Raw genomic sequence first — 27267 nt, 5'->3', positions numbered from 1 at the left:
AAGCAAAACAGTTTTTTTCTTCAAGTCCCATCCACTATTTGCTCTCAAAGGAGACTGCTTAGAAGTGATAAAAACAAAGTGAGGCAGAGGACAGGAAAAAAAGAAAGGTTTATATTCATCCTCTTTCTCAGTAAATTGAAAGAATGAGTTCAAGTTGAGCAGGCATTTGAAGACTCCTTTGAGACTGACAACTACTTCCAAAATGTCCAGTGTGCTTGTCCTCTCATTTCTTTCCCTCATCACTTCTGGCACCATTTCCTTGTTTCTCTCAGATCCCCAAGAATGGGTCTGAGTTCCCCTGTGACAGGAAACAAGTTAGGGTATCTGGCTCAAGTAAGGAAGTATGTTAAAACTGCAAGGAAAGGACATCGCACCTCATCCCCAGTGTCACACAAACTTCTTGGTAAGGCATGAAACATTTTAGTTTGTAGTCACTCTTGCTAAAAACATTAACTTCCTTAACAGTTTAGTTCTGTCTTTAGGTCAAAATTCTTACTTTACTTCACCTCCAGCATTTTCAAAGTAGTTGCAGATTATATCTTGTTACTGAAGCAAGACTTATGGTTAGCTATCAATTAAAAGCATCTGTGCTGCTGCCTTAATTTTAAAGATCACTTCTGTTTAGAGAGATGTTCACTGTTTTGGGCGAGTAAGGTCTGCTATTTAGGTTTCAGGTTTTTCAGACTACATCCAAATAGCAAAAGCTTCAATCTGCTACTCTGACTTGTGAAAATAATACCTCAAACCCAAACCAATGAGCACTTTCCTTTATTTGCCAAACTCTGAAGAACTGCAACTTCTGACTGTCTGAAATGTACACTTCATTCAAAGAAACAGGGAAAGCAGCTTTCAAATGAACAGTGAAATAGAGTGCCAATTGCAGACCATGTTGTACAGTTTACATTTCACCATGGTATCATGGAGAACTTGATATAATCTCTATATACACATTTTTAAACACTGTACTCTTGAACTTCATTTGAAGCCTTGTAGTGAAGTACGGTAAGTCTTCACACAGTTTTCACAAATGGAGGCAGGCACTGGAACCTGTGACAGGATCCCAGTCCACCAGTATCTCCAGAACCCAACTCCATTAGCAGAGGTCTGCAATCATTCCACACCAAACACCCAAACAGCTTTTCCAGGAGAAACAGACTTTCTTTATCCACACCAGCATAAAACTGGCCTCTTCACAGCTACATGAAAGCTACTTTGAGATACCACCATTCATGATGGTTCTTCAAGCTAAAGCTGGAAAATCCTCAGGATCATCAGGATTTGGAGCAACAAGCTGCACCTATAAAGTAAGAAAGGAAGCTTTATAAAAAATGAATGCATTTCAAAAGCATCTGACAGCTAGGTACAGATATTTTACCCTGAAAAGTGTTCTTTCTTCTATTCAAGTTAAATGCTTTGTATCCATCACTATCACAGAAATGCTAAGCATTTATCTCAGAAGTTATGACTACTATAATTTCTTCAGTGGGAACATATTTATAATGTTTATCTACTGCCTGGGGAGGACCAGAAGATCATAAGTTCTGCAGCACTGAAGTGAAGAGAAACAAAAAGTAAAGCAATCTCACCCAAAATACTATCTGTTTTTAAAAGCAGCATTATCTTTTTACATTCTAAGGCTACTGCACATATTAGATTGTAGTTTTAAACTCTATGCTGTTATTATAAAGAGCCTTTTTCATTCAGATGAAACAAATGCATCAAGTCACTTCCACATCATTCTGTAAGTTCCCAACCTTAAAGTATCTTGGTCATACTAGACAGAAGTGAACTAAGACCTTCAGTTAGTATGAAGAATAAAGATGTCATTTTTCAGTGCGCAAATGCCTTTTTTATTTTTAAGAGAAAAAGGTCAGTGGAAGTTTTTTTTAATGGTTATATTGAACACTTGTATCATTCTGTAGGATGCTGTAGGGTTCTGTCTTCATCTGTAGGATCCTAGATTTACTGATCTTATTCTCAGTAATCAAGGCACTACTACTGTACTATACTGAAATTTTCCATAAGGGATACAAGCCTTTAGTCATTTTAATTACTTCTCAATTTATATCAAACTGCAGAAACAAGCCTTCATTGCATCCTTTCCTCTAGTTACCATTACAGCAACTAGTAATTAGACCTTTTGAAATTTATGTGTTAAGAGTTGTGAGCCTGAACTTGTATTTAATTTTAAGTAACAAAATATGGGTCAGGAACTCAAAATAACCAGGACAAAATACTATGAGGCAGGAATTAGAAACAAGTCTGTCACTACAGAAAGCAACAATTCCACACAAAAGGGGGCAGGACACACACACACCCCCACACCAACAACCAAAAAAAATCTCCAAGCAAACAACAAAAGCCATAAAAACCATTACTACTACTTCTGGTCGAGGTCCTGTCTCCCCAGCTCGTCTGCCACGACCACGACCACCTCGTGCTCCTCTTGATCCACGGCCAGGGCGAGGAAGACTCCCAAAATTAATATCCAGCTGAGATGTTATGTCATTCGCTGGTCTTCGAAAGACATGAGAATCATCTTCAAAGTCTTCTTTTTGCAACTAAAAAGAAGATCTGGTTAAAACCTATAGCTTCCATGTACAAGCCTTCTCCCCTCCCTGCTACATGCACACTTGTATTACAGACTAAGCAGCAGATAAATCAAGATGACATCCGGAATAGAAGACAGGCCTTAACTTGCGCAGGGTTTTAACAGAGGCGAGGCAACTGTAGCTTCCCAGATGCCTGGGACAGTTCTTTGTTGGCTCAGAGAGTCGTGGCAACAAAATCTTCTGTACCAGCTCCGTGACACTGACGAGGTTTTTCAGAAATACCATCTACGAGGTTTTCTAAGGGACTACAGAATCAGGCTTAAGCTACTTACTCCTACAGTTATCCTCAAGTAATGGTCAAAAGGCCACAGTAAAACACAGCATTTGGCTACTCACCGATCTATTAGTCTATTTGTCTGCAGCTATGAGATTACTGTTGTTTCAACTCTGTGTATTCCTAGTAGCTAGTGGATGTAAGACTACTTCCCATCATAATTTTAATGTGCACTGTAGTAATGATAACATATGTGTAAACTCATCCCATACAGTGATGAATCACTTATTTTATTCAATGTCTAATACAGGGATTTGACTTGTCCATGTTATGCAGTTCCTGTACTTCCTATTGCATGTTCATTTTGACAGGGTCCCTTGATACTGCCAGCCAAGAAAGTTTATAGGCAAAATGAACAGAAACTTGCATGCGCTCTTCACACACTTGCATACTCTCTTCAGAGCTTGTGAAAGGTATTCTCCCCACCCCTACCACCATCTCCCTCAGAGAAGGAAGAGGGGATAATGGCAATTGTGACCACCAAAAGCCATGCTAAAAAGGACGCAGGCCACTTCAGTATTAATGTCTGTCCCTAGAAGCGCTCAATGACCTAAAGTGATTAAGGCTTAAAACGCTGCAAGTTTTGATGTTAATAACTAGACAAAGGATAATACGTGTATTCGCACATGCATGCGGATCTTAAAGATCAAAATTCCATCACGCTAGACTACAAGTATATGCACATACTTCTGTGACCCCCAAAATCTGAAATCTAAGTAAGTAAGAATCTGTAAAAGAAGCCTCCCCTCTCTCCCCAATTATATCAATAAACCAGAAGTTCTCCCTGAAATGTCGATCCCAGTAATACGGTGGAATAAAAGTTAGGGGAAGGGGGGTGGGGGGAAAGCACATGACTATAGAACAAGCTCTCCAGAGTTACTTCTAAGAAGCAGGTCCCTAAAACTGAAAAAAACAACCAAAAAAAGTCATATATTCCAAGTGCACAATGAAAGCTGGGATCCAGCACAGATGAGAAATAGGACATTTAGCGTCCAGACTAACAAGTGCCAAAACCCCAGTTTAATATATATGCAAGCATATACTGGCAAGTAAGCTAAACAGGATGCAAAGTTAGGATAAGAAGTGCTTAGTAAACCAAGTTTCTCTAGCAGCATTACCAGAGATCTACATAGGTGGCAGCAGCAAGGACACAGGTTTTACATTATTAAGACTGAGCCATAAGGTAGAACAACTTGATATATTATGTATTTGCATACAAAATAGGGGTGATGATCTGAGAGAAGAAAATGAACAGACGGTAAGTTTAAAGCAAGTTTTGGGGACATATGTGATTACAGTAACAGAGCTTAGATACTGATTTCTAGTCTGTTCAGATTATACTAAAACTAGTAGAAAAAGAATAGGGACAGTTTCCTAACCCTGGGCATAACGCAGAGTTTACAGAATTCCTGAGGCAATGCTTACATCATCGCTATATTTTGACTTGTGAATCACCACTGCTTTGGAAGGAACAGTGGATTCTGGCTTCCGGATGTTGAATTCAGGCTTTGGTCGATTCTGTTGCTGAAGATTTTTCCACTCATCTAACGTCATTTCTTGAACTACTTCTTCCATTGGCTCTCCTTCAGCAACTCTAAAGGTTTACAGTTGTAAAGTAAAAACCATTAGCTTGCAATATGCCAGGATGAACAAGAACACTAATCTCTAAAGAAAGGATACTAAACAAAACATTTGGAATGTTTCTCAGCAAATTACTATCCTCAATTTCCCTTACTCCCCACAGTAACTTGATGAGCAGGTTTTACATTAATGTAAGTTGGAAAATATACTTATGGCCTGTTTGAAATCAGCCGTATGAACAGATGCCGTCTCCAGCCTCCTGTAGTTAAGGTCTGGTATTTATCATCTCATCGTAAGCTCAAGCACTTCAGATTCTAGACAAAACCAGTCTGTCTTTTGATCTGGCATATTCTCAACCCTACTGTTTAACAGTGAATCTACTGCTACCAAATATAGCCAGAGTAAAAAAAAGCATACCGAGCAGTTTTAAAACACCCCAATTGCATGGTTTTATTGACTCGTACTGCAGGAGGACAGTATGAGATGGATTCATGTTTCAGTGCAGCTTTCAGTCAAAAATACACGATCACACCATGGGATCTTCTAGGTAATTATTAACATTTCCTTTGTTAATTTTGTAAGATGCTTCTTTGATTTCTTTGGCAGATGTAGTAGCACACAAGGAGACAGTATTTATCACCTAGCAAAACCAGATTAATTGTAGTCCAGTTTTAATTTGTCACAAAGTGCAATAATGATATGTTCAAGGAAAACATAGAGTACGTCGGAGTCTGCCTTGCATATTTTTGAACTGTAAAGACAGAATTCCAAGGCTTTAGCTCTATATTCGTAAGACAAGATACATAAGACAAAACTAAAGATTCTTCTCCACTCATCACTGCTTGACTACCCTTCTGCCACTTTTCTGATGCTGACCAAGACTGACTTGCCCAGGACCAGCAGCTATTACAGTACACTACAGGTGTACCTTTTAATGATATTTGCAGAAAGCTGTTCCCTACTAAACAGCACATGCTGGGAGAACAACTCGCTTCACCACCATTATTGTTTGCTGCAGAAATAAGTAAAATACCATAAATTACAGGAAAACCTGCACTGATTACTCCCAGACACTTGAGAAACCATTTCTCTCTTCTCCCACACAAAACTGTTACACATTGCAACAGCAGTCGAAGTTGGCTAAGTATTTCCCTAACACTGATATTTTCCAGAAAACCCTTTCATTAGGTCCTTTCTGGTGGGAGAACTATGGATTTATTTTTCCTCACTCAATCCCTGTTCCAAGTCTTTTTCTACCAAATGCTGATGATTTTTCCAATGTAAATATACAATTCATTAGATGCAAGTTGGAAATTTATCATGGAAAGATGCAGAGTCAAATGACAGTCAGTGAACTGTGCATTTTGGTTTTGAAGTTGTACAAGCACCCCATCAGAACACACACATTTGTTAATTTGTTCATTTAGAACTCGCCTATATGTGAACAGGCCTGCTCCCTCTTCCTACCTGATCTCGCAGAGAACCATTCTACTTCTTGCCAGTCAAAATTATACAACATTTTCCTGAAGCACCCAGCATATGACAGGTAGAAGCAGAACTGAACAGTAAGCCAGCCCTTAATTTTGGTTCTAGGATGAACACAGCTTTAAACGCACTTTGCAGGAAAATGTAAATAAAATATGCAAGTCCTGCACTATATGCCTACCCTCTGACATGCCTTCATGCCCTGTTATCTTGAAAATTCCAGCTATATCAACCAGAAGATAAAGCTTAAAAGACTGGTAAGCAGTTTGTAGTTCCATACTGATTAAGAAGATCTGAAACTATATTAGAAGGACTGTTAAGAAAAAAATTAACCAGTTTACTGAGTTAAATAAAAAGGATAATGGTGAAAGATGCAGCTACTTCTGGAAAAACACCAACAGATACTGTTCGATGTGTAAGAGCATTAAGAAGCAATTGTACCCCAAACATTTCAATTTGTTGTCCTCAAGAGTAAGAAGTCAGGTAATTTTTGATCAATTATCTGAAGCTTCAGTTTTGGGAACAGATGTTGGAAAAACAAGACTAGTTGCAAGCACCCAGAGGAAGGGGGGAAAAAAAAAAAAAGAGAAAGTAAACTAATAAAAAGGGGCTCTATTAAGTTGGTTTAATTTCTTCCTAAGCCACTACCTCAGGACAGAAGCAGTAAATTGTGTATCTGAACTTTAGGAAGTCTTTTGTCCTCCGCTCCTGTTAAGTTTTCAGTACGTTAGGGAGACGCTGCTTCAGTCCTTGTCAAGAGCTGTAGAAAGATACAGAACTGGTTGCAACAAGTACTTGAGAAGTAGCTATCCATCTTTCAATTTGCAAAAGAGAAACAAGCATTGGAGTGGAGCTTTAAGGCCAGCTCTGTACAGCTATCCGCAGTGTAATACCTAATACATTTACTCCATTTTTTATGGCACAAAGCTTGCAAAAGAAAAAGGCAATAGCGGAAGCGTTCAAGAATACTGAAGGACTGAGAGTGGTATGAGATGCTCAAGAGACCAAGTAAGTCATTTGAAAACAACCAACACCACAAAGTCCCAGGGACAAGCAGAAATAAGTACTCTCAGGCAAAAGTATCAGCCGCCCAAAACCAGAAAGAACCACTAGCAAGGCAGAAGCTCTGAAGGAGGGACCCCAACCCTCCAAACCGTGCAAGAGTATTGCAGGTAACCCAGTCAAGTTGAACTTTAAATCAACAGCATTTGTCCCTTCTGCAACAGTGTACTATTATAAGGAAACACATCAACAGTTTTGTTTGGAACAGGTGTCACGGCTGATAGGGTGGAATAAGGTCTCAACTGAGTAATGTCTTCTATGTGGGAACAGGTAGAAAGTCTAGAATAGAACTGCAAGACAGATACGAGGTCTAAAATATGTGATCTACTTGGGAAACCTTTAAAGAGATGCTGAGGAGGAAACATACATAATGCTAAAAAAGAAAGAAAATTTTGCATATCCATGATGTTAAGGCAAGACACTCAGGAGACAGAAAAAAAAAAAACCACACCACAGTAGTTTCTGTGTTCAAAGTATTGGAAAGACCATCAATGGACATCGAAATCTCTATCAGTAGAGGACATTAAAATCAACCACAGGTATGGCTGGTCATGCCTTGAGTCAGCAAGTCTCCTTTCAGACCTAAATTTCTATCATCATAAGACAACATGAGGACATTTCACTACACAGCCACTTGACCTCTCAAAAATGCAATCACAGGTATTGCTTTGAAAAGTACACATCTATCAAAAACAACCACTTGCCTGTTCTAAAGGAAATACTGGTGGATTTACACTGCAAATGTTTGTTTTTTCAACTGCAACGTATGGTTTGATTTTTACTCCAAAGGATGGTTTCAACTGCTAGATTATTAGCAGTACAAACTTGTTTTAGGATGCTGAGACTCCCAAGGGGAAACACGTCCCATTAGTGAGGCACAGCAACAGGAACCTGCTTTGGACAGAGACTTGATTGCAGCAGGTTATTTTGGGCACCAAGCCTGCATGGAAGTGCACTCTGTGCATTACTTTCTACCTTCTAACCTCACGCATTTTTAGTAACTGCTTGGTGTGCATTTTCATTAATCAAGTTAATAAGCTCCTTGGCACACCAACAATCATGCTTACAAAATATGGCCAGACACCTGAGCGCAGCCTCTGGACATGAACAAACTGAATTCACAATGCAAGTACATACCAAAACACCAAATGGGAGCCTTCAGTAATGGTTCCTACTGCTTCAGTGTTTTCAATAGATGACCATAACCCTCTGGCTATGCCTTGCTTACTGTGCGTACCTTTCTTGCAGCAACTGCTCTACATGAACACATTAACATGCAGAAGAAATGCGAATGGAAAATGGCATTAAGCTCAGTTGTTTGGCTGCTTATTTTCATATCATTAAAAATAATGATAGCGGGTCTTTTTCAGATCAGTTTTTGTATTATTCAGCTGCACAAAGCAAATTTTTATTCAGCTTTTATGAAGAAATCAGTGACATGAATCTTTCCTATTAAACATCATTTACATGATTTACCATTACCATTTACATTACCACCAGTTATAGCAAAATTCAAAGTTAAACAAGGTAAGACCAAGTGACAACTGTACAAGTTAACTATAGAAGAAAAACACTGAACCAAATACTTATGAAGATCTGGCCTGGTCTATGGATAGCTTTATGTCACTACTAAAAACAAACAAACAAAAAACCCCCCAAAAACAACACACACACCCCCAAACAAGAGAGGTAAATAGCTTAGCAAACTTGAAGACAAATTTTGAAAGCTTCCTATCAAATGACCAGAAGAATACATAGCTCCACCAAAAAGGAAGTCCTGGGCAAAGAAATGGAAGAAACCCTCACAGAATAAATACTAACGCTGCAAATATCTTTGATAGGAATTGATTAGACTATATGTCATACTGGATAAAAAGAAAAATCTATTCATTTGACTTACCAGTCAACACAAGTGTGTTACATTGTTCAGACTGTGAAGACAAGTTCAACAGAAAGCAGCTGTGAGGAAAGCTTATACTGCTGCACTACTTACGTATTTTATACTTATCACTTGCAGAAAAAACCCCACTACCATTAGCATGCAGTTTGGGATGCTATAAACAGAGATAAATATTGTTGATACACTCAAGGAAATTTGAAGATAGGGAAAGAGGTAAGTTGATTTATATTATAGAAGTATTAGAGAAACTCTTGTCCTGCAATACATTACAAATGGAAGCTCAAGAACAGCAATGTGGACACAGTCCTGAAGGCAAGACCCTGTAAGTTACAGAAGTCCATAGAAGTCTTTCCAGAGTTGCATTGAAATTAGCCAGTACCACACCAGAAAACTATACAGTATCTCCACACAGACAGATTATTCACAATTTCCAGGAATACTTTTTTTTTTTCTTTGAAACAGAAACAGTTGCAACCAGAAAGAGGATGAGAGAAGAAACAAACCCAAGTTTTCCATCTCTTCCTCAATACAAGCACACAACTGCAATAAAGCAGTAGAAAAGAAATTGATTCCTTGGAGTCACTGCCTTTAACAGTCAAAATGAGAATAAGCCTAGCAGTAGCTTAAGCGAACACACACCCCTACACCCTCAATATTGAGGCTGTAGCAAAAGCAGAAGGTAGCCTAGCTAGAGTCTTTTGCTGGTGTATGTTACCTGCCAGAAGACAGCAACTCTGGAAAGCAGGGGCAACCTAAGCATGCAAGACCTTAAAATACATCCTGAAGCCTGAAAACCATACCCCACCAGCTTTTGCTTTTAAATATTAAAAGAACAATAAAAATAATTCCACTTTCACTACTCACACCATGTCTCCTCTTCTATTTTAAAATAGATAGAGCTACCAAGCTGACACTACCTCCATAGGTAAGTGCAATGAGGTCTATGTAATTCATATTTTGTATACAGATTTGTGAGTCTTCGGGACAATATTTAGCGCACTGAAAAGAGTACACAATGCAGAATTTTGTACTTGTAGCTGACTTGCATTTTTGAATCTTACAGCTTTTAGTGGACTACTCTTAAACAAAGCTTTTTATAAAAACATGAAGAGGAGTAAAATCTCCAGAAAGGCTCACAGTCTGACTGAATACCTAGTGATCTCTGAGAAAAGGAAAAGAATTAAACACAAGTGGCAGATTCTGTCAGATGCCTTTGCCACTACATATACTTCTCATGCCTTATGCTCTACAAGGAACTGATGTTAGGACACATCTACAAAGAGCTTGAATTGGAGTAGAAACGAATACAAGTCTGAAACAAGTAAAGGTACCCACAGTTGATGAAAAAAGCTGAATAACTGTTCCCATATTTAGTTAATACAGTGCTTTTTTGACAGTTTATCTACACTACCCATCTGATTTAAGTTAGTCTAGAAACAGTTGTCTGGAAATCCCATCATAGTCATTCAATTGCAGAGACAATTTCCCCACGTATACACGCTTCCAGCTATATATTAAAAGCTAGTTTAAAAATAAAAGAATCAAAGCTATATCAACTCAACTTCTTACAGGGTTATACAACCTGAACATATAAAACAGGTTTTGTAGTCTAGTCAGCTTTATAATTAAGAAATGAACCAAGGCCACTAATAACTGGATCTGCATCATTAGGTAGAAAAGGCTTCACAGCAAGCTAATTTCTCTTCATAGCAGAGGAGAAGGCTGACTTATTGCACTGACCCTCTTTCACTCATTAGAAGATATTCACCATATGCTATTTGATTATTCTTTAAAGTCTCTTACTTGGACAAGATTGGCCAGTTACTTTTTCTTAAACCAGTGTTTATTTGCTGTGAAGTAAATTCTCACCCGACACTGATAAGAATGAAAGCCAGAAGACGAGAGATTTCTCTCTCAATTTCCCTACTTCTAAGGCTCACTGCAAGCCCATGTCCAGCAAGTGTTTCAAGTTCTACAGAGGCCCTTCATGAACAGATGACAACTGCATGGTATTAGTGATTGATGAATACTGACTTAGAGAATTTTATCTTAGTGTATTTTAATCATGTTTGTACGATTGCATAGGCACGTTGAATACCTTTTTTCTCATAGAGAACTCCAAAAAGCAGTAGTTTTTACAAATTAGCCAAGTTAAAGAGGTAACAGGCAGTATGTAGCTCCTCATTAAATTATCACCAAATCTTAGGAATGTAAGCATCACTGGGCAATTAAATGCAATCTGCAGCTGTATAAAAGAAGCTTTAGTCAGAATTAGGGATGCATTTTCTTGACTCACAAATATAGATAAAGCTTTTCTATTTTTAAATATGTGCAGTAGCAAAACTTCACAGTTCACATTTCAAGTGTGCCTCCCAATACAAGTATATCAGTAACAGTCAATTGTTTTCTTTGCATTTAGAAAGAAAATATTTTAGTCAGACTATACTTGTTCAGAGGCTCTCCTTCAGATGCCCCTGGCTGTTCAGCTGTTTCTGCAGTCTCTTCCATAGGTGCAGTCCATTCCATCCCACCAAAACTGTAAACAAAAAAAAAAAAAACAAAACCACAAAGTCTTCATGAGTCACACTGGGGAAAAAACCTTGCAGATTAATACATCACTTTTTTCCAGAATTCCTTGGGAAGGGAAAAAACAGAGAAGAACAACTCTAGGACCATTGGCAGAAAGTAGATCTACTAAGGGACTAGGTTGAGCGACTAACAAAATGAGAAGTATCAGGAAGATCCAACTTTTAATCAAAAACAGTTAAAACCACGCATGAAGACAAAATAATTCAATAGTGAATACAAATACCAGTACTTGATTATAGCACATTACTGGTGTTTGGGTTTGCCTTTTTGTTTCTTTTCAACTATTAAAATGGTAAAATACATACTCTAAGTTAGTATTTTCTGTGACACTGACATTCGTTCACTGTCAAATGAGAGCAGCAGCATACTTACTTTCATTCCACTGGTACGCATACATATTTAAAATTAACACCTTCTAGCTTCAATGCATCACTGACCACAATTAAGGCACAGACATGCTTTTAGAGTTGTTTAGACAACTCCAATGTCACTTTGACCACATGCACCACACCACAAGAAAGTATTGATATCTCATGTTTATATCACAAGTTCTGATGCTACTGAACTAAAAAATCTTAACTAGGGAGAAGAATTATAAGGGATCTTAAATTCCTTGTACTTTATGAAATTCACACAACCTTCCCTGACATCCTACAGAAGCTATTTTTGTGCTGTCAGCTCAGAACTATGTTAACTAGCTCATCCCTTGTTTTGAAAAGCCAGAGTACCTAACCAATCTTTTACTTGTAGTATGAAAAATTACAAAAGAGATAGAAGTTAGTACAACCTTTCAGAAGAACTTAGAATATCAAGTCCCAAAATTATTACCCATCAATTTTTCAACCTTTCAGTGAGTTTGCCTGAACCCACAATCTAAGTTTTAAAAATAAAATTTCATTTTTAAAACAATTTTGTGAATGAATGTGGATGTGGCCAAAGCTGTTTGCTGTAAGTTCAATGTGCTGCCTTTTCTCTGTCCTTTATCAGCCTTCAATTAAAGAGTTCTAGATGCAAATGAGAATAAAAGCTACTGGAAAGAGTAGCATATTCCTAGGTGCACAGAATGGACAAAAGCTGACATCTCCAGTGAGCATTTTGCAAATCTGAATGGAACCCAGTACGAGATATACAGAATTAAATTGAAAATTCCCTTTTTTTTTTCTACTGACCATTAATAAGCCATCACATTCTGTTACTGATCCTCCTGTGCACTTTAAAATGTACTTCAGTGGTAGAGTCAGCTAAATATTACCTCCAGAGCCACACTGAATTGTATCACAGCTTTGCAATTTAGAAATGATACATAAAACTTGAGAAAGAGAGACTGGACTTTAAGCCCACTAACAGAATTTCAATCTTTTAATCAGCACTTTGTAGCAATGCCATGAAATACCAGAGTCCCACTTACTTGACTACTGACAAAAGCCATAACTTACTTCAGTTAAAAGACAGCTTAGTCCCAGTCAAAAGATTTTGGCAGTCTTAATTGAAGAAACATCACCATGCCTTTGCTACAATTTAATCTCACCAACATGAAAGAGATGAGTTCAGAAAACTGTAAAACTACATTCATCACAACAATTAATACAAAGCAAGGCTTATAAAGCTCAAAATGGACATGAAACTGATGAACAGAAAATGATGATCTAAGGTGGGCCATGGAAAATGATGGTGGTCTATGGTGGGCACAAGTATGTGTTGTACCTTGTATCATCTTTAACTGTTCCCCAGTTACAAGCTCCACCTCCACCCTTTTTGTCATCTGCTTTCATTCCTCTGGAGAGAGAAACAGGGTTCTGTGAGGTTAAGAGTTTTTTTTCATTAGGACTTCAAACTAAAACCAGTACTGACTTTGTGCCAGCCAACTTGGATATCAAAGAAGGGAACAGAATACTTAAGAGACACTACTGCAGTGCTGACTATTGTTTACTCGTATACCAAGTAAGAAGTTGCACGCAGAACACTTACATTTTACCATTCCCACTTTGTCTTTCAAATTCCTGTCTTCCTCTTTGGTCAAAGCCATTGAAACTTCTATTTATTCCACCACCTCTTCCTCTACCTCGCATTCCACCTCTTCCTCCGCCACGACCTCTTATTGGTCTTTCACAGTCTAATCTTTCAATTGGTCTAAAAAGAAGATTTCTAGTCAGATTTTTGTTCCTACAGAACAGTTAACAAGGAGAAAAAAAATTTGTATGGTTGTATTTGTGCAGCTGTGAGAGACACAAGTGTATGAGAGCTACTGTACAATTGTTAGAGTGCATCTTTACACAGCACACAGTACAGTTGTATTAGTTTTGTCATTAAAAATTGACATAAACTGAACTCTGGGAATTACTACAGATAACAGGAATAGAAAGTTCAGCTGTTTATTGATGACACTGCAAATATTAGAAAAGTTAAATAAAACACTATAAAACTGTCAAATCTTCAGCAACTTTATCAGGCAATAGCTCCACTGTCTAAACCCAGACTTATATGCAACTGTTAAAAATCTCAGGGAACTTGTTAAATACCAATTATTGTTATGTAAAGTAAGAACAGCCACACTCTCAAGCATTAAAGGTTTAGGTGGAATTTTCTAGTACTTACAAAGAAAGCAAAATGGATATGCATTCACTGCCCAAGCAGTAAACAATATGACAAAGGTTTATTTTCAGTTTGAACAGTAAAATTCATTCAACTTGGAACGTGCACCACACGTTCTGCAAAGTTTAGTATGTGAGCTCAGAAATGAACGTATATGTTGCAGACTAGCAGTTACGTTTTCCGATCTTTACACTTTTCAGTTGCCTTATATTTCCAACATTTAACAAAACTGTTCCAAATCAATCTGTGAGAAAGCTGAAATTACAGCTCTGACAGGGAGGAAATAGGTCGTCTTGCAGCAAATCTACACACTAATAATGCAACCATGCCTTCAAGTCATGTCTGGCTACTGGATCTGTTTCAATGTGAAGTCTTTCCCTTCCCAATCCTGTGCAGATCCTCCAGGAGGCACTTCACTTCTCCCTCTATGATACATACCTTTCCACTGCGAATTTCACTTGTCTTTCTGTTTCACAGAAATGGTATTGCCTGAAAGACGGTCTCCATTCAGTTTTGTTTTGTTTCAGCTCTGCTCCTCTGTTATTGAATCCGTGCTGTTCTCCCCACTTAGGTGCTCGCTTCTGGCCTACACACACAGAGAGAGATTACTAACAGTTTAATAATAACCGAATTACAGTTACCAAACTACTGACTGAAGTGAGTTGATTACACCTTACAATCTTCTGCTTTACCCTCTCCAATCCTAAGTCTACCAAAATATTAAAAGCACTTAAAAATATTAATTAAAATATTAAAGTCAATAATAAAATATTAATTTTAATAATGTTGCCAGACACTGTCTGAGAGACATGTACTTACTTTCCCTTCTGTATTGATGAACCTGCCTCAGGCAAAAATACTACAGGTGTTGACACAGCTCAGACATTTCCAGAAAAGACAGACAATGAGAAAAATCTCATTTTGCTCACATTAAGTCACAGAAATGGAGAACAAAACCTGTTTCTCTCACGTTCTCTCAAAGATCTTGCCAGTGTCCTACAGGACAAGGCAGAGAAGCTTCAATGGAAGACATGAACAGCAAGATGGCTGCAGGAGCAATGAAGGTAGGGGAAAATGAAGGACGGTTGGAGACAGGCTTTAGCTGTTGATCATGAGACAACACACCTCCTGCCAGATGAGCTGAATTCAGAAGTCTGAGCCAGCACCTCCTACTTTAAGTTCATGGCTATGGCATCCAATGACCAGAAGAGGGTCACCTCCTTCTGTGACCATTCTATGGAGGAGAGGACCATTCACCAACCCTACAAGTCACTGACTTTAAGTAGCAGGAACCCAAGCAGAAACTACAAAGGCTCCAACACCACTAATTGATTCTAGAATGTCAACATATTCCAAGATAAAATGTATTTAAGCTTTTTGGGGTTTTGTTCGGCCATTGTTGGTGTTAAGGAGGAGCAGGTTGGACAGGGCGAATGCAGAGAAATAGTGTATTATAAGAGAGAATAAATTGAGCTTATCCACTCAACCCATATACATCTAGCAGAAGATTAAAGTTCATTATGTGGTTCCTTCCCCATTTTTCCGAATTCTGTGCTCTATTTAGGACAAATTTCTCCAGAAGCAAGCAAGCCCCTATACTTACAACTATTGGCTGAAAAAGGTGTTGGTTTAAGTCAATCAAGCAAGGAACTACAGAAACACTGCTCTCAGACCAATGAAACTGAGCTATTATTTCCACAAGAAGCACCTGTGCAATGCTGAGCAAGTTACTGAACTCAGGGTAGTGGACAAGTGACAGTCCCAGCTACAGTGCCTCTGTTGCTAGCACATAAAGAGAGAAAAGCCCATTCTATGTCACAATATTAAGATACAAATTAATTCATAGCCCCACAGAAATGCCTGTATAAGAAGATCTCTGATCAAAGCTTAGGTGGCAAGCATGAAGTCTGTAACATCACCTTTAAAAAGAAAACTTCAAAGAACTATCCACTCGGTGAATAAGGCGGAAGAGTGGTAAATAAAGCTTTTTGTTATGCAGCAAGGACAGCCATATCTGTACACAGAAGACAGTTTTATTTGTGCTGCAGAAGCAACCCTAGCTTTGGTTTTCTTTAAACTACAAACCATTTGACATAATACATTCCAGTAATTCTCTCTTCTCAAGATCTGGAGTTGCTCGATGCTTAGAACAGCAAGCATTTTTGCGTCCCAAAAATTACGATGTAATTTCTGGATAAAGGACAACTTTTGAAATCAGTTTCTGAGTAAGCTTTTCAAACCAGGATGCTTTAATAAAAAGCAAAATTATAGAGAATACAGAATTGTATATTCTGTTGGGAAATGTCTGCTCTATGCACATCTCAACTACACCACCAACTACAGAAGTGTTAATTCCAAATTGGAATCTTGCTGTGGAAAAAGTGACTACTCATTTCTGATCTCATTTTTACTTATTTTGTTTGGATCTGAATGCACAACTGCAGTACAAGATTGCATTTGTATTTATTTTTGAGCCTCTCTCTGGCTATCAGAAACATCAGTTATTCTAAACAGAATAACTTGGCAAGAATGCAGTAGTCAGAGATTACCTTCCCTATTTACTTAGTATTAACCTCCTTTTCACCTTCAGATTCAAAGCGCTCCTTAGAACTAGTAAAGTAATGCCAAAAAAATGAAGATGCAAAAATCATTTTAAAAAGATGGTCTCTGGTTTTGTTACCCAGTACCACTTAAAAGTACTTCAAAATAAGCCTTCTTGCCAGATATGCCAGTGTATTACATGTCACTAGCACTGACCATGCTAGACAAAGCAGTCAGCTCTACTCTGATTTCGGTGCAAGGCTATTTCACTTTGCTTCTAATAGGTGGCTATAATTACTGCAGATGGATTTTAAATACTAGAAAGATTATTTGTGGCACTTATTACCTGTATAAAAACATTTTAACCGGTTTGACAGACATGCAGAAATGGATTAAAATGGTATGCAGCCATTTTACTACACCACTCCAATAAGCCGAGTCACCCGCAGGGCAGAAGCTTGTGACCTGCTTGTGAATTAGTTCAAACACCAGCACAACTTTCAGCTCTGCATGTAAGAACAAACTAAACTGGAGCTTGGCTGCAGTGATAGCATAAACTATCCAATTTTAATCCTCTGCCATATGTCTGTCCCCGTGTAGACTCATTTTTATTTAAGGAGCTGAAAGGCCACTTACCCTTTGGGAAAAAAAAAACAAACAAAAAACCCCAAAACATGAGCAACCTTGTGTAGTGCTGCCATAATAGTTTTCACTTAAAAAGAACTGGGCTATGCTTTAAATGCTTATTAACTACTTCCCCAAGTACATCCCAATTTTGACTGCTTGTTTGCATATATAGACTGGTATAGAGGTTTTTCTTCAAAACCACAAAAAAAAGCTCTGGAGTTTTGTTCATCATCTATTTGAGGTCTTATGAACATCATGCTGAAAAATGAAGACAGCTCCTTCCCAGTTATAAGTTTAGCCTCTCTTTAAGGTGGTTTTCGTGTGTCTTACAGTTACATCTGTAATCTGTATTCAGCTGAAGACGTTGCCCACCATTCCCCACCTCACCACTCACCATGGCTTCCCCAGGAGGTTACTGCAGCAGCCCAGTCTGTCGGCTGAGTTGCCTGTCACTTTACTTTCTAAACTGAGGAATCAGAAAAGAAATCTGATGCTTAAACTGTTTGACCAGACTCACCTTTTTTTTTTTTTCCCAGAAGCAGCAGCTGAGCTATTATTAGAGAAAGACATCTGTAAATACTAAAATTACCAGGTACTAGAAGTAGACATTGCTAAAGAAAAAAACCCAGTTTTACGAGCCACTGTTAAAACTCTAAATCATACAGAGCTAACATACTTAAGTGGTTTTCACTTTCCCCACAGTAGTACTTTACTATCAGTATTAGTTTTGTTTATACTGCAGCCTTTAGATAGCAAGACTTTCTAGAAAAGTGTTTTTAATAAGCATGCAACACAACTCGAAACTGGGAAAGCAGAAATTATATTTTTTAAGACCTACATTGCCTGTTTTCCCAGACACTGGATATCTGTGTATTAAGAGATGGATTTGAAACAACACAGCAAAATCTAGCTGCCTTCGCAGTGTTGTTGTCTAGCTCTCACCAAGTTTCTCTATCCATATCATCTATCCTCAAACAAGCGGGACTTTTGCCTGGGAAGAGATAGTTTTCAAGGTTTTCTGGGCTCTTCCCTGGCCCTCACTGAGACAGTGTGCTCTCATCTTTCTTTTAATTTTTCGTTTTAAGGGAAAACAGGTTTTTTGTGCAGCAAACCTTGGCTTTAGACAAACACCACAAGGAGCCCAAGCTTGCAACTGCTATCAGTGAGTACAAGCTAGAGCAGAAATCTTGCTATTTTTCCCCCATTCCCTTATGTGAGGAGCACAGCAGGCAACGGAGGCAGCTGGCATGCAATTCACGGGCTGAGGGAGGTTACTGCTGCAAAGAGCACCAAAACCTTGTATTCGGACCTAAAATCCAGCTGACAATGCTGGATCATAGTGTTTTATGAATTTTCACAAGCCTGAGACCAACTCATCCCACCAAAACAGGTGACACTCAAACCCAGTGAGACGATTCCATCGATACTCCATTTCCACAAATGCAGCCTAGGACGAAGTGCCAAAGAGTTATTTCTATTTTGCCCAAGTAGCACACACAGGAACAGAGCAAAGGCAAACTGAGTGTAGTTTTGATTCAGTTAGGATGAACATTAGAGCAACCATAGTAGCCAGATGAAAGACTTATGTACCTTACAGCATGTATTTGAAGAAAGAAAAAAAGCAACAACAAAATACTTTCCACCTAGCAATCCACCCTTAGAGGTTTTCTGAATCAAAGACTGTAAGCATTGATTTATGGAGGACAGATCCACAGATGGGCTGCCACATCTTTATGCAGACTGCTGTCTGAATAGATACATGCTTTGATATATCAACATCACCCTAGAGCAAGAAGTGCCACAGGGCAATTATAGTCTCTGTAGAAAAAGCATTCTTTCTCCTTATTTCACAAAATCTGTCTGAAATTATTTCCGTAAAATAAGCAACAATAAATATTGTTTGCCTTCTCCAAGCCTCACTTGCAGTTCTGTATACACTCCTTTTGTATCCTGAGACACCTCCTCTCAAACCAAAAAACTTTAATTTAAATTTCTCCCAATACATAAATCATGCTGTAAGTTTCAACATGCATGTCACTCTAGTGTGCTTTTTCTAGTTTTAACATCTTTGAGGTGACCAAAAGAGCAGACACACTTCCAAGACGTGGGAAGGTGAGATTCCTTCAAAGGCATAACAATTCCTTTTCTATTTTCCTTGTTGCTGCTCAGTAATTCCCAACACTGCTTCTCTCCTAGATGGCAACTGGAAATAAACCTGCTGTTCTACTCTTTAACAGTCCCAATTGCTCCAAGCTCTCTTGCCTAAACTACAATAGTTTGAATTAGAAAAATCTTTCACATTGCAGTATAGCTTGCAACACTGCCCCCCCACCTCAATACACGTTCTCCCATACATGTTACTTTACACTTACTGATAGTGAATTTCCTCTGACATTTTATAGCTCATTTACAGGACGTAATTTGCGTCACTGCCCTGCAACTCTTCTTCTACCCTTGTACCAGCAAACTTCAGTTATTTATCCCTCTTACAGATCTTTTAGCACAGACTTCCCACCCACCTACATACACACAAAATAAAAAATTTAAACTGTGCTTACAATTTTTCATTTCAGACAAGTTTCAACTGCCTTGTAGATGTTAAAACAAAGCTAACAGCAGCACAGTCACTGGTCCTAAATTCAAATCTCTCCTTCCACTTATTCCAAGAGACCCTTCTTTCCTCTCCTTTCAGCTTAACAGCTCATTTTTAAATGAGAGAGTCTGAGCCTCAAGAAACAATTTAATGGGCGTTCAAAAGAGATTAATTAAGTACAAAACCCAAACAGGAATACTGCTCCGGTTGGTCTGGGATGAGGGCAAGTGGAGAAATGATGCTATAATTCAAGGATCTTCTGTCATTAAATTATGGCTGCATGCAAAGACACTACTTCATTACCATCTCAGTAACACAGTAATACCTACACATGGACAAGTGATCTTCCTTTACAATAAACCTGCATAACTGGAAATAGTAAAAGACAGAACTTCTTTTGCTATATTTCAGAGTGTAGCAGATTTAAGACCGCACAAACAATCTTACTTCCTCCCCTTTGCATGTGTGCATCCATGTGATTTTAATTCCAAACTTCAAGCAATTAATCTTGTGAGCTAAAGCATGGCTAATTACACAAGTTGCAGAATAATACCACAGTATCCCAAAATACAAAAAAAGGCTTCAGCTATTGCATGCAACACACCAAAGAAAGACACATGGATTTAGACTCTATCCTGTGCTATTTTGTTTTCATATGTGCCAATACTCAATTACAGAATTGCCTACTGCAGCTTTCCTCTGGGCAATCCTTATGACTGTGAAAGAATGATAATGGAATAAATTATTTAAAAATAAGAAAATCACGGTCAGTATAAGATAAAATTCCCCAGAAACATTCCATGCCGTATTAACTTAAAACTGTAGTTAAAAACTCAAAACACATAGTGTTCAGGAGCTACACACGAGTCATCAAATGTACATGAAAGAAGAAAACCTTTTGGAGGTATTAGCAACAAAGGTTTAGAGATTTCAACAGAACAGAGGTTATTACTGCATGATCAACAAATTTAATTTGCCTGGACCAGTAAAGAATGCAAGCTCTGCAACTGGGCCTTTTGAATAAAGAGCTGGCAAATGCAGTTTGGCCCTTGTACTAAGAATGAACTGAGTTAACGTTAAGTGGTGCAATACTAATACCTACAAACAGCCTTTACCCAAATCCGCAGCATACAGTCTAAAAATCGCAAAACAACACAGTCAGTAAAAGAGAAAAAATACATCATTAAGGTCAGAAGTGTAGGTGTTGGTAGGTTATGAAATAGGAGTCCATTTTCTCCTTAAAGAAAGATTAATACTCTCCTTACAGTTGTGTCAATTCATAACAAATAGTTTGGATTCTAAAGGTCAAAGCACTGGATTATCTAGCAAAGTCATCTTAGGAGGTTTGTTTCAAATTGAAAACATCTCCAGAAATTAAGTAAAAACTTCTCTGGAAAAGGCAGTGAAGAACTAAGTAAAAAAAGGTCAACTTACAGAACTTTGTGAGTACACCTTCCACTCTAACATCAAAACATAACACCAAAAGAAGTCTCTCAGACTACTGTAAATCTTTTTATATATTGCAAGATGGAAGACTAGGCTTGCTTCAAGTCTTTCCAAAGCTAAAAACTATTTTGTTCAGATTTAATATGCTCAAGAAATAATACAATAATAAAAAAAAAAATTGTGAAACTTTTAACAACACTTTTTGTAACCCAAACAAGAAAAGCACCCCAGTAATTAGATAAAACAGTCCACTGGGGGTCCAAAGGAGGGCCATGAAGATGACCAAAGGGCTGGAGAGCCTGTCCTATGAGGAAAGACTGAAGGAGTTAGGTCTCTTCTCCCTGGAGAAGACTTAGGGGGGACCACATCACAGTGTTCCAGTACCTGAAGGGCAGCTACAAAGAGGGTGGAGGCTCTCTTCACAAGGAGCCACATGAAGAAGACAAGGGGCAACAGGTACAAGATGCACCGAAGAGGCCGCATCTCGGTATCAGAAACAAATTGATAACATTCACTGGAACAACCTCCCCGGGGACGTGGTGGAGTCCCCCTCACTGGAGGTTTTCAAGATGCAATCAGACAGGGTGCTAGATAATCTCTTCTAGGCTGCCTTTCCCAGGAAAGGTTGGACCAGACAATCCTGCGAGGTCCCTTCCAACCTGGGCTGTTCTGTGATGATTCTATCAACATTAGTACAACACAGACTGAATTTTGTCGTTGCAACCATAATACCAGAATCTGATTCAGCTGTTCAGATGGGTCTAAATGCTTCTTTATGGTGTTTAATTCCTAATCAGTGAAATGAAATTAGAGGGAATTATGCCCAAAATTGGGGGGGAAGGTGGGGGAGTGGGGGGATGGCAGGATCACTAAGAAAGACTGGAAACAAAAACTTTTTTTTTAAATACAAGTTTAGTCATTAGTTTCATTAGTTTCACAATTTGGTAATTTTAATCAATATTATTTATTTCCCCAAACAGAGGTGCACCCTTCTAGAAATGCATCCATCATTAAAAGCTTTATGCCAAATTGAGCTGGTACGAGGACCTTCCTGAGTGGTTACTTATTCTCAACTGTTAAGCTGATGGTCCCCTCAATCTTTTACTGTATCCAGAAGTTTCCTGGTTGAATTCTGTATAACAAATCAACTTTTATGGCCCAAATAAAAAGCTGTCCCTCCCCGTCAAAAAAACCCTAGATTTTTCCCTCAACCCACCACTTGCTTTATATTTGTCAGCTACACCATCTCTGTATTTGTCCTAAGTCAGAGGGTGAGCTCTGTCCTTCAGAGCAGGCTTGCTAAGACAGCACATCCAAAGGAGGAACACACAGACAGGACCAAGTCTCAACTCTCTGCCCTGGTTTGGTATCCTGAGCACTATACATTTACAGTCCCTACTTTACAAGCCCAAGACATAAACATACAGTGCACACAAAATCCAGGATAGCCACTTTCTTTAAAGAAGAAAGTGTGGCATTTTTCAGAGCAAATAACTCTTCTTAAGACAGATGTTAATTCACTTTCACAAAAGCTACTATAAGCCAGCAGTCTTTTCTGCATTTTAAATTAGCAGGAAGTTAAAACAAGGTGCACATGCCTGATGTCTCTATATGAGAAACTGGGTTTCTTAATACCAAGGTAGCAGAAAATAGTCAAAGACACTCCACAGGCTCACTGTGTATTACCACAGAATTACACTCAGAACCTGTATGCTTAAGATACCTATAGACAAGGAGGAGGTAAAGGATGCTCTTCACATACTTCCACGCTCCTGGTAGGTTACTGATAACCACCAGTTCTTGTTCAAGAACTTTTTCATCAGAACTTGAGACTCTGCTGTTCACTGAACAGGCTCCTTCGCCTTCTGTTGATAATCACAGCAAAGTATCATTTAAATAAAATAAGCCTGTTACTAGTGTGAGTATTGGTCTCACAGGCAGAGAACTCTGACAAAGTCACATAACAACCGCAGAGGAATCTCAAAAGACGAGTTTCATACAACCGTCCAAAGGGACGGTGACAACTTGTTAAGATCATCCTCTACACAGATGAGGTGCATATTTGGCATTGAAAGATTCTCTGCTCCACAAGGCCAAATAATTGCTGTTGGAGCAGTGTAAGACTGTAAGTCTAAGCAATTGGTAGCACTGGCAATGCCTTGATGGACCAATAACCCCAATTCAAAGGCCACACCTCTTTCTAGGGCATTAAAACACACAGTTCAGTTACTGTGAATTTAACAGGAGCTTTTACTACAGGAAGAAATTAATATCTTAAGAATAGTTAATGTGTTAAGCTTCATTGCCCGCTACAGGAGAATGGGAATTTACAACTCAAGAAGGTAAAACCAGAGTCTTCTGTGCGGAGATTCTCAATATTTGGAAACCATCAGCCAGCTCTCAGATACTTTAGATACTGAATCCAGCAACCTGAAGATCAATACCGTGTAAGTAATAACAATCACACTCACAAAAACGCCTCCAAATGCAAGGAGCCATAGCCCATCAAAGCCTTCAGCTGCAAAGAGGACTGTGCCAGACATTCTGATATAAAAGCCAACTGGCCGCCTATTCCCCCAAGCAACATTTAGCATCAAAACTTAGCAGCTGACAAACAACCCTGATCAATCTTGAACACTGTGCTAGAGAGTTCACCTGGGAAAGAAGTTTTTATTCAAAGGTCTGGGCATCAACACAAGCTTAAGGCAAACTAAGCACAGATCCCTGGGCATGTTATAACCCTGAAGAAGTCGAAGTGCCAGAAAACTCAAAGGTACCAAGAAAGCAAGCCTGGAAACATCAAACACAGAAGGAAAGCGGCCAGGGTGACAAGCGATGAAATGCATCAACAGGGATGCTCAAGCAGCATTAAAACTACAGATGCTGCAGTGGAAGAGTTAATGCTCTTCCATGTGCCTCTTAAAACTTCGGAAATAGTGCTCTTTTACACGGGCCCAAAGGCCCGTTCCCCTTCTGAAGCCTCCCGTGCAGGCTGGGAGAGCTCCGCAAGACCGGGTGGGGAGCGTGCCCAAGCACGGCCACCCGGAGTAACGCTCCGGCTGTCACTTGTTTCTCCACGGGGACCTTCAGGTACGCATTCACAGCGGCAAAAACACAACCAACCGGGTTTCCTCAGCCCTGCTTTGACCCTGCTACCGACAAGCGGCTGCCCGCCACACCACGGCTGCCAAGAGGCAGGGCGAGCGCCGAGCCAGCGGCGACCCACGCCGCGCTGCAGGGCCCGGGGCTGCCCGCACCGGCACCACCCGCCGGGACCTCGCTCCTCAGGAAGACCGGCTACCGGGCCGCCCGCCCCGAGCCGCCCCGGCGCCCGCCGAGGCGCCGCCGCCCCCCGCCTCGCCCCGCTGCGGAGGCGCCGCCGCCGTACCGGGCTGCGGCGGCCACCCGGGCGCGGGGGGACTGCCGGGCTGCTTGCGGTCCCTCTGGGACTCCCTCTTGCCGCCGCCCGTCCTGCTGCCGGGACCGGCTCTCCTGGCGGCCGCCGCCGCCGCCTCGTCGCGCTTCTTGCGCTGCTGCCGGCGGCGCTCGGCGTCGCGCAGGATGTCGAAGGGGTCCGACTCGTCGTCCAGGAGCTGGTAGAAGCGGTTGGCGATGGAGCAACCGAAGCCCTCCTGCATGACGGCAGCCACCGGGCTGCCCACCGTCCCCTTCATCATCGCCGCGGCCGGTTCCCTCCTCCCCGCTGCCGGCGCTGCGGCGGCGGCGGCCCCCGGGGCCGCCACTGCGCAGGGCCGAGCGAGCGCGCACGGCGCGAGACAGCGTCAGGAGAGCGGGCGCCGCACCGGCTCCGGCCCCGACTCCGCGCTACCCACACCGCCGCACCGTTGCCGTTGCCGTTGCCGTTGCCGTTGCCGTTGCCCCGCCCTTCGCCGAGCCGCGGCAGCCAATCACGCTTGGGAACTCCGAGCAGCCCCCGCAGCCACCACCTATCGACGCCGCAGAACCCACCCACCGCGAACCCGCGCGACCAATGCTAAATAACGGCAAGAGCGAGCAACCAATCCCGACCTTAGGCTCCGCCCCGCCCCTGGCGTGCGGCTACGGCCAATTAGCGTGCAGCGGCAGCACGGTCAATAATGGAGCACTGACCCGTGCGGTGTGCGGCGGGGGCGCGCGGGTCATTAATTATTCATGAGGTGTGCATTATTCAACAGCCGCTCCCGCCTGCTCGGGGCTACGGCCGGGCTACGGACACCGGCACTGCACTCGCCCGTCAGGTCTCTGGACACAGCGACGGGAGGAGCCTGGCAAACGTCCTGTCTATCCCTACGCATGTATGGGTAGACTGTGTAGTTAGCAGTTTGTAATCTGATGTCATAACTGGGTCACCACTAGTTTTTTGATATAATCCACGTCCACTAATGGAGTTACTTTAATGGGAGATGGAGCACACTGGACTGGGAGCTCCAAGGGCAACTCCACCTGAGGTGGCCAGCACACCTGCGTAAGCTAGCCCGGTTTACCCACAAAGCTTCTGAACTGCGCCCTCCTGCTTACAACTGCGGTGGCGGTCGACCTCCTCGAGCCGACCTCCATCGGCCGACCTCCGCGAGCTCGTGCGGTGACACTTCCAGCAGCTTACAAATGCAGCACTACGGTGAGACGTACGGGTTTCACAGTTTAACCTGGAGAGCTGCTCCGTTCAGCAAAACCAGTGAATGGAGCTCCCCGGCTGTGGCTAGGCCTCCGTGATGTGAGACTGTACGTGCAGGCACCCCTGTGGCTGTAGGAGCCGTGCTGGTCACAGCCAGCGATGCCTGGAGCGGGCGGCAAGTCCTTTCACTATCTCTGAAGTTTATAAATACGACCAACAGTGCAAACAATCCTGGAGACTCCACAGCGTTCGTTCACAGGGGAAAGGCAACTGCGCAGGCAAAACATCCCCGCCCCCTCTACGAGCTAGCCCCAAACACATGCCGTAAAAATCTCAGTCCTTGAGACACAAGTGCCCAAAGAATGTGTTGTGATTTCTGAGGCTACGTTTTTATCCGGACTGTTCATGGGAAACTAACACTTCCTCCGTTACGATAACTTCACTGTACATCCCACCTTGCTTTGAAATTAATCTTATCCTTAGTACAGGACCTCGAAACTTAATCAGACGCCCTGCTGTGCTTCAAAAGGCGGGATTAGAGACAGCGCTGGCAGCATAACAACCACCTGCTCCCTCCATCTCGGAGTGCAGATAGGTCTGGGCACACCATCGCAAAACCAAATACGCTGCATCCTTGACACGCTGCTCCGAGCCCTGACAAAATCACTGCATCTCCCCTAGCTTTCACATAGGCCCACTTATGCAAGGCATGCTTGCTACAGAATAAAACTAATTTCATTAGACTGTGCCCTTTCTAGCTTCATCCTCATTCAAAACATCACAAACAGTTTTGCATCAGTGGAAATAATGACAGCAACTAAGTTAGGGCTATTATCTGCTCACAAACGGCTTTACAAAATCCTGGTAGTCAAGTCGGATATCTTCGGCTCTGACATGCTTCAAACTGAAGCAGGAAATTCTAACTCAGCAAAGAGACTACATTATCACCATTTCTGCAGTTCTTAAATTGTAAAAAATAGCTAGCCATAATTAACAACAAAATTAAATTTTATGGATATTTCCATGAATAAGATACAGTAATAAAATACTGTACAAGAAATGTTTATCTAGATCAACTGTGCTTGCCTCTGAATAGTTGCTTTATTTTGTAGAAAGATGAAACTACATGTATTTTCAGTGAAAAGAAGGAATTGGAAAGCTACTTTGTCCTGTTCTACTCTGGAGAAACACATTAACATCACCACATTACTGCAACACATCAGCAAAAAAAACACTAAATCTTTTGCAGGCCTTTGTGGAGCCTTTTGGTATCAATCACAGCATCCACACTAGATTTCCCCAACAAACACTGCATCCAGAAAGCTTTTTAGAAATTTTCAAAACATTATT

The 27267-nt window shown here is 40.7% G+C and overlaps 1 protein-coding gene across 4 annotated transcripts; it reads right to left on the bottom strand.

The window, feature by feature from the left end:
- Positions 1–752: 752 nt before the first annotated feature.
- On the bottom strand, positions 753–25193 carry HABP4 (hyaluronan binding protein 4). Of its 4 annotated transcripts, none has more exons than XM_075527017.1 (7): positions 24691–25193; positions 14534–14681; positions 13472–13633; positions 11361–11450; positions 4312–4480; positions 2373–2561; positions 753–1297 (listed from the first exon to the last, which is right to left on the bottom strand). In XM_075527017.1, the coding sequence occupies exons 1-7, from the start codon at positions 24977–24979 to the stop codon at positions 1241–1243; spliced, it is 1104 nt and encodes a 367-aa protein (XP_075383132.1). In that variant the 5' UTR covers positions 24980–25193; the 3' UTR covers positions 753–1240. The 4 variants fall into 4 exon arrangements, with proteins under 4 accessions (XP_075383132.1, XP_075383135.1, XP_075383136.1 ...); XM_075527020.1 differs by having other exon boundaries at positions 2379–2561; XM_075527021.1 differs by having other exon boundaries at positions 2382–2561.
- Positions 25194–27267: the final 2074 nt, after the last annotated feature.

This window comes from Mycteria americana, chromosome Z (genome assembly GCF_035582795.1).
Source record: "Mycteria americana isolate JAX WOST 10 ecotype Jacksonville Zoo and Gardens chromosome Z, USCA_MyAme_1.0, whole genome shotgun sequence".
NCBI classification, from domain to species: domain Eukaryota; kingdom Metazoa; phylum Chordata; class Aves; order Ciconiiformes; family Ciconiidae; genus Mycteria; species Mycteria americana.
The sequence above is the reverse complement of the archived record's forward strand: the minus strand, read 5'-3'. Positions and strand labels throughout refer to the sequence as shown.

Bases quoted from the DNA above. Each gene is read 5' to 3' on its own strand.
- HABP4 (XM_075527017.1), bottom strand. From the start codon at position 24,979: ATGATGAAGGGGACGGTGGGCAGCCCGGTGGCTGCCGTCATGCAGGAG. The intron at 14,682-24,690 runs GTACGGCGGCGG...CTGTGTGTGTAG, and splicing joins CGGGTGGCCGCCGCAGCCCG to GCCAGAAGCGAGCACCTAAG. The intron at 11,451-13,471 runs GTAAGTGTTCTG...TTTTGTTTACAG, and splicing joins CAAAGTGGGAATGGTAAAAT to TTTTGGTGGGATGGAATGGA.